Source organism: Lathyrus oleraceus, chromosome 7 (assembly GCF_024323335.1).
Source record: "Lathyrus oleraceus cultivar Zhongwan6 chromosome 7, CAAS_Psat_ZW6_1.0, whole genome shotgun sequence".
In the NCBI taxonomy this organism is placed as follows: Eukaryota; Viridiplantae; Streptophyta; class Magnoliopsida; order Fabales; family Fabaceae; genus Lathyrus; species Lathyrus oleraceus.
The window spans coordinates 194974423-194982832 of NC_066585.1; the positions used below are offsets into that span (position 1 = coordinate 194974423).

Sequence of the window (8410 nt, forward strand, 5' to 3'; positions counted from 1 at the left end):
AGATCAAAATGATACTCGAGATTAAATCTAAAATATTTTACTCTAAATATGTAGTTTGCATTTTCACATAGCCGTGGTTTTTGCCTACACATTCGCTTGGCTCTTCCTATAATAAATAACCCAAATCTAAAAATATGATTAATCAAACTCTCATTCAAACAATCATAAATTTATTCTCAAAACCATGCACTTTCTTTCTTCTTCTTCATAATTTCAATCATATTCTCCTATATGTAGAGTGAAAAGAACAAGGAAGAACTCCTCATGCGGTTCAACACCATCTACGGTGTTGCCAAGGAGTGCTCCACCGAGCTCAGGCCAAGCATCAAGACCGTTGAAGAAACCATCAAGAGTGTGGTAGGCCCTGTCAAAGATAAATTCCACCTCGTTCCCGATGAGATCCTCCGTCATACAAATACCGATCAAGATCATCATTGCGTTGGACACCCGACTCCTGTTGCCAACATAACCACCTTGTCCGAAATGGCAGTGAGGATTTACACGAAGTGCGAGCCTGTGGTAGAGCAGAATGTGGCTTATGCATGGAGGAAGGTGAAACAGACTCCGGTGTTCCATCGGGTGGCGAATGTGGTTGCGTCGAAGGCTGCGATTTGCACGAAGAAGTACAACGATGTGGTTATCGGTGTCGCGGAGAAGAGTTCTAAGGTATCAGTGTACACGCTTTTGTTGGTGCATAAATAGAGGATACAACTAAGGTGTTTAGTGAATTTTGAAGCGTGAATCAATCAATCTCTTCTTTATTCCTTTTTCTTAGTAGTTTGTTATTGGAATTGCATGCAATTCTAAATCATTTTATTAATCCAACTATTAAAATGCAAGAAAGAGAAAAAATATTATTTAAAGAAGAAAGAGAAATATATAATTTTAATTTTATTTTATTTTTTCATCTACTAAATAACTTAATTTAAGAAAACAAAAGACTAAAAAAATACCACGTCACCCCATATAATTTATTGCTAAAAGTACATTATTCTTTTTATTTTAATATTATTTATTAAATAAATATTTTATATATTTTTATTTGATAATAACTAAATTATTTAACCTATTTGAAATTAATTTAATTAGTCAATTTAAACTATTTTTTATTTTAATATATTATAAAAACTATATTTGAAATGCATATTTGTGGTTAAAGAATAAAATTAATATCTATTTTTTATATTATCAACATAAAAATGAATAAAATATATAATGTATCAACTATTATTTTTCAAACTTTTAACTTTTAAAGCTATTTTATTTGAAAATGAGTCATTATATAAATTGTTGAAGCATAAAACTTTTATGTTGAATTTTTTTTTCTTCATAAATCATAATTATTTAGTTAACTTATCATTATATATTTTCTAGTTAAAAATGAGAATAGCTATAATATATTTATTATAATGTATTATAAAAATATACACAAAACAAATGTTGTGACTAAAGAATTAATTAAAATAACTGTTTTTAAATAACTTAACATTGAAATGAGACACCATAATCTTTTTATTATATTGAAACTAGATTCTATTTTTTATGAAACATTTAATATTTTTAATATTGAAGATGATTATTTTAATCTTCTTTAATTAATTTTGAAATGTTATTCATTTAACCCATATGAGTTGATTGTTCTAGCAATAATCTAGAAAATGAGTATCATAAAAATGAAAGAAAATAACAATAGACATGTGAAGTGTTCTTATTTGTATTTATTTTTTCCTCTTAAATATTAGATTAATAAAAGAAAATTAAAATTAATATATATTTCTATCTCTTTTTTAAATGATGTTTTTTTCTTTGTTGTCAACTGTTGGACTAATCTAGTAATTCATAATTGCACATGAGAGAAGAAATGAAGAAATGAGAGAAAAAATTGCGAGGATCCAATTCCTAAAAAATAATTTATCAAATAAAAATGTATAAAATATTTATTTGGTAAAGAATATTTAAATTATTTAATTATCATGAAATAAAAATGTATAAAATGTTTATTTTGTACAATACTTTAAATAATTTAATTATCATCACATAAAAAAATATATAATACTCATTTGCTATAGATAGTTTAAATAATTGAATTATTATCTATAAAATATTTATTTGATAAAAAGTATTAAAATAAAAAGGAACAACTATGTTTTAAGCAATAAATTATATGGGGTGATGTGGTCTTTTATATAGTTTGTTGTCCTCTTAAGTTAAGTTATCTAGTAGATGAAAAAATAAAATAAAAATTATCTGTTGGATTAATCAAATGATTTAGAATCGAACATGAGAGAGAGCATGAGAGAAAAAATTGGATAGGGTTTAATTCCTTTGTTACTGGATGTGATTGAAGTTACATATATTTTGTGTTTGTAAATTAATTAATAAAAACAAAAATTGAATTTAAATAGAGCATTTAGTCTACCTATTTGATTTTAATGTTACGTACAATATGTTTTCGGTGTGTATGAATAGAGTTTAATGATGATACACTAACAATATAATTTTTTTTTACACTGTCATCCAATAAAAATATATCATTTTGTCATGTCATACAACTATTTTAAAATTTTCAGTCTGATTTGACGGCATGCATGGTCGTCATTGGTTGACAGTGTAAAATAAATTTCCACTGTCAGTGCATCATCCTTTTTCTCGCATGAATATGGTGAATTGGACGCCCACAACAATTAATTTGGCATCCATTTTGTTTCTTTATATTTTAAGAGATTAATCCTTTTTTATAAGTTTAACTTTTTTTTTATAAGTTTAAGAGATTAATCTTTATAGTTACAAGTGGATAATCTTTTTGTATTTGTTGTGAGTATAATGTTCGCGATCTTCAATGTAAGGACAAATAGAGTTTTAATCTTTTAGATATGTGAATAAATGGTCATCTCTTTCGGTCTTTCGTCCATATATTTATAGTAGTTCTGACTTCGATCTTACCTTTTAAATATTTGACTATTATATGCCTTATGTTTTAGTTGCCATTCATGTCTTTTTTTTGTCTAGGTTCCAAACGAGAGACTCATATTTCAATATGTTATATGACTCGATGTTGAGTCAACCACATGGTATTATGAGCTAACACATATGACTCAGACATGATTCCACCTTAGTTACACTAGTTTAAGTATTTTCTGAGGGTTCAATGTGCTCAATGACGAATGGGTTATGATTTGTTTATGCTAATTGGACTTGGGTTATTGGGGACATATTCGTTTACAGTCTCTCATTCACTAAACTTATAAAGGTGAAGTGATTAAGAAAAAAGTGGGTTGGTTCTATAAGGCCAAAGTGATTAAGTGAAGACATGTTTGTTCAATGGACATATCAGCTCATAGTCCCTCAGACATAAAATCTATAAGGGTGGGGTGATTAAAGAACAGCGTGACAATTCACAGTCTCTTTAGCACGAGGTCGGTAAAAAAGTGATTAAGAGAAGACATATGCTTTAGTGGACATATCCCTTAAACACGATGCTGGTAAGGTTGAAGTGATTGAAGAAGAGGTGTCGCAGTTTATAAGTCCTCAAGCATAAAGCATATAAGGACGAAGTATTTAAGCGAACACATGACATTTTACGGTCTCTCATGCATGAGGTTTTTAAGGAAGAAGTAATTAAAAGAAGACGTGATGGTAGAACACACTTTATAAAAAAAATTATTTTTTAGTTTATATTCGATTATTAAAAGAAAATACTACATTTTCTTGGCAAAATTAAGTCATTGTTCCTTGAGATTGAAATTATAATGATAATATTAGTGTGTTCTATTTTATTGCATACACCCTAAATTTAGATATACAAAATGTGTTTTGTTTTATAAAAGATAAAATGAGTTCTATCATATTTCAATCTACTATATTCATCTTTTATAAAATCAAATAATCAAATATAATTTTATACTAGTCAAATTACATTTCATTCCAATACTTTATATCAATTCAAATAGAATCTTAGATTTTGTTTGGGTGTTTAGAAAACAAAATATTACTCTTTTTTTGGTTCATTCGAAAGGTCCACCATGAAAGACCCAAAATCAACATTACGCAAAAAACCGCATAGAACATGTGAGATCTCATCCTAGTCGAGGACACATGATTTTGGTCTCTAGTGTATTGTCCACCGTTTGATGTGATTGAGCGGCAACCCACGTGAGATATCGTACCTCATAGAGAAAGTTTTAACCACCCATACTATATAAAGTCCACACATGCCATTTTAGGTATTCTTTCATTCACACACTCAAATTACTTTCCCAGTCACTCACTGACTTGAGCGTTGGAGTGTTAACCTTGTCGGTCCACTCACGCTCCTCCGTACCAAAATCTCACTCCACCACACAAAACTTCAATTCCATTTGATATGCACCTAATTTTGGTTCCAATTCAAAAGAGAGGTGTCGTATGTAGGAATTGATTGTCGATTCTTGCAAATTCCCATGAAGAATTGCCATCTCTTCGCCATGATTCCAGATTGTCAATCTTTTCTCTTTCATATCATTAATATTTCCTATTTCAAAGTTTTGATTTCTTCCTCGTATAAATCACTGATATAGTTCACACTATCACAACAACAATAAAAGTCATTCGCTCGACCACCGCACGCAACATCGACATGTGACTACTGCTGCAATAAACACTCATAGTCTGATACAGGATATTAAAATCTTAACTTTTTTAGATGCATTATGTTGGTTAGTTTTAGTTCAACCATGATAAAATAAATAGGGGCCCTATTTAGTCATTATTTAACCATGACAATACTATTATGAGGTCCTGTGTTGTAACCCCACTTGCACACTCTCAAAGACGGCTATGGTGATGGAGGTTCCATTTCCTTTACCTATTTAAAATGTTCTGGTCTTAGTTATTCCTCATACAATTTCAAAATTGCAAGATCTAGCACCTCCAACGAATGGACAGGGGACCTTCCAAGATATTACAACCTTCTCTACAGTCGCTCAAAGGTCAAACATCAAAGTAGCCTTTGTCGTAACTTATAATTCATGGACATGAAATGCTCCTCAGTCACCAACTAGTTTAGACACACAAGTGGAAAGTAATTTACTAAACAATATTTATAACCTAGTACAACAAAAAATTCACATTCCTCGCGGAAAGAATATTTCATATTGAAGAAAACTTACAGCTCACTTCCCCGAGGGAAACTTTTGTGCGTGAAACCGTGTCACATGATGAGCAGAGAGTCAAACCAGAATCTGTCCTCGTTGACCCTTATTCACCACACATCACGACTCCTAGATCGACAAACCTCAATTTATGTTGAAGACACCAGACTCCAGTTCATGGTTTTAGAGGCAAGTGATGGAAGCCACACGGTGTTGGGTGATCGTCTCTATCATCGATTTCCATTACAAATCAAGAACATAAGACAATAATTACAAAGAGACTAAAATTCACCAATTGTACAAATAATCTAACAACCCACGACTTTGCGGCTATACTTGTGATTTGCCCATGAAATCTTGATGTTAGAGTGAAAAAGCTCTACCTATTACAATGCATCATCGAAGAACTGCCAAAGACTAGAAAGGCTCTTGTTAGGATGCTAGAACGAAACCCTAACAAAGTTTGAGAAATACAGCAACATTCTACACTAAGAAACTAGAAGATAAAAAGCTAAGTAAAAATAAATAAATTTCATTTCATTTCTTTGATTGCTTAAAATGTGTCAAAGACACTACATATATATTATTTCTAATGGATAATGAATTAAAGCCTAAACATTAAAAGAGCCTAATTCAATAACAGTTAAATTAAAATACCAACTAATATAAAACCCTAGAGTAATAATAATTATAAATAAACTAAAATATTAAAATATAAAGTTATACTTTGTCAACTCTCCTGAACTATATCATCATAGTCCTTCAATACCTTCACCTTAGCCGAATCTGATGCGCCAATGATACATCTTTCTCGTGAATGGCTTTATGTTTCTCAATGACTATTCTCTTAAGAAAGTTCACATTCTCCTTCAACTCGGAGGGAATTTCAAAGTCTTCGATATCCTTATCAAAATTAACAAGCCGATCAAAATTCTCTTTTATTAGACTTTTGTGTGGCCTAAAGATATTCTGTAGGAGTTTGATAGATTTATTGGCAGTGTGTAGGTCTTCCATAATCTCTTTTCCCTCTCTGGAGCCTTCGTCAGCTCACCAAAAGCTTTCACCGCCTTTGCCTTAGACGTCTCCAAAACTTTCACATGCTTTACCTTGAAATCTTACAAAGCTTTCACTTGTTTCTTCATGGCATCCATATCTTCACGAACCTTTGCATAAGTAGATACCTCATTTAGGCCACTCGTCATAAAAAAAGTGACAGTACAAAGCTTAAGTGGGTGATGAACGAATTCTACCACTAGTTTTTGGCATGCATGAATGCCCATCCAAGCATAATGCTTACCTTTATTGCAGGTATCCTTTGTTCACGGTAGAATCATCCCAACTGCATCAAAAATCTTTCATTATCTGCTCCAATACAAGATAAACATTATCATAAAGTATACTTTTTTTCATCACTAATACATCTTACAAAGTAAAATAATTTAAAAATGTGTTAAGTAAGCATATATTATATACCACACACACACGCACACACACACACACACACACACACAGGCTGATGATTCAGAAGCCATCAAAGCTCTAGAGGCTAGTGATCCAGAAGTCTTTCCAACCCCTTAATCAAATGCCACCATTCTCATGTCTATCTTTAGCTTAGAAATTTTTTCTCCTTTTACAACCTTAGTCAAGATTGTTGGTGTAAGCCCTAGAGGCCAATACTTTTGGTACTTATATCGAATTATTTATTAATTAATAAAAAGGCTTTTTCTTTATTATGGTTGATTAATAAAGTCCCTGAATAGATAGTCCGTTTAATGTATTAAGTGTGACTTAATCATGAGAGCACATTAAACATAAGGACACTATTCTTAAAGTATCCGTAGTCGAGCTTTAGTGTGAAGTGGGATAACATTAAAGCATTAAGACTATTATGTTTGTAGACCGATGATCACATCTCATGGATCATGGATAAAGAGTTATCAAGTCTTAAACATAGGTATGAATATTAAGAGTAATATTTATACCGGATTGACCCGCTATGAGAATACTATATAGAAAGTTATGCAAAGTGTCATAAGTTATTCTCATGGTGATAATGGTGTATACCACTCTTCGACCTGAAACCACTATGGATCCTAGATGTAGAGTCGAGTGCTTTATTGTTGATCCAACATTGTCCGTAACTGGATAACCATAAAGACAGTTGATGGGTACTCCACGAAGCATGCTGAGGGACGTGAGTGACCTAGATGGAATTTTCCCATCCTGCGTAACAGGATAAATGTCTATGGGCCCAATATTGAACTGGACAAGGATGACACGGTCTATACCTTGTGTTCAATATAGACATAAGGGCAAAAGGGTAATTATACACATAATTATTATCACAGGAGGTTTTGTCAGATCACATGACATTTTCGTATCTTGGGTAGCAGTGATGTATTGCTAGATACCGCTCACTGTTTATTATGTTAAATGCGTGATTTAATATAATTGCCAACGTCGCGAAAACCTACAGGGTCACACACAAAGGACGGTTTGATAAGAGTAACTAAGGAACACCGTAAGGTACGGTGCACTTAAGTGGAATACGAAATATGGTAAGGTACCAAATACTTAAGTGATTTTGGCATATTATGAGATATGGGCCAAAATACACTTAAGTGGGTTTTTTAGCTTGAAGCCCACACAAGTGGTTCTATAAATAGAACCCCTTGGATAGAAGCATTGTCACTCACTCAGACTAACACTCAAGTGAAGACTTGGAATTTCATTTCCCCCTCTCTCTCACTCAAAGCCTTCATTCGTACCAGCTAGCACTAAGATTGAAGGAATCCGTTCGTGTGGACTGAGTAGAGACGTTGTCATCGTTCAACGTTCGTGATCGCCGCAAGAGGTAACGATTCTATCACTGATCATGCCCATCCGTAAGGATCACTAAATGGAGAAATTTTAAATTCCGTTGCGCCTTGGATGGCAATTCTCCTTCAAAGATATCAACTATCTGGTCAGTTGTAGGATAATATCTCATTGCCAACCTACCTTTGTCCACTTACTCCCTTATGTAATGGAACCTTATTTCAATATGCTTGGATCTTCCATGAGAGACATGATTCTTTGCTGAGTATAGATTTGTTGTTAACGAGGAGCTTAATTGGTACTTGAATATTCACATTAAGTTCAGCCAATACAACTTCAATCCAAGCAGCTTGACAAGCAATTGAAAAACTAGCAATATATTTTTCCTCACAGCTAGACAGAGCCACAACTGGTTGCTTCTTAGAGATCCAATAGATTGGAGCTCCTTGAAACTTGAAGACATA

At 32.4% G+C, this 8410-nt stretch overlaps 1 protein-coding gene across 1 annotated transcript; it reads left to right on the top strand.

Moving 5' to 3' along the window:
* Window positions 1–264: 264 nt before the first annotated feature.
* On the top strand, window positions 265–761 carry LOC127108430 (stress-related protein). The gene has a single exon (XM_051045891.1). The coding sequence runs from the start codon at window positions 265–267 to the stop codon at window positions 700–702; it is 438 nt and encodes a 145-aa protein (XP_050901848.1). The 3' UTR covers window positions 703–761.
* The last annotated feature ends 7649 nt before the right edge of the window (window positions 762–8410 follow it).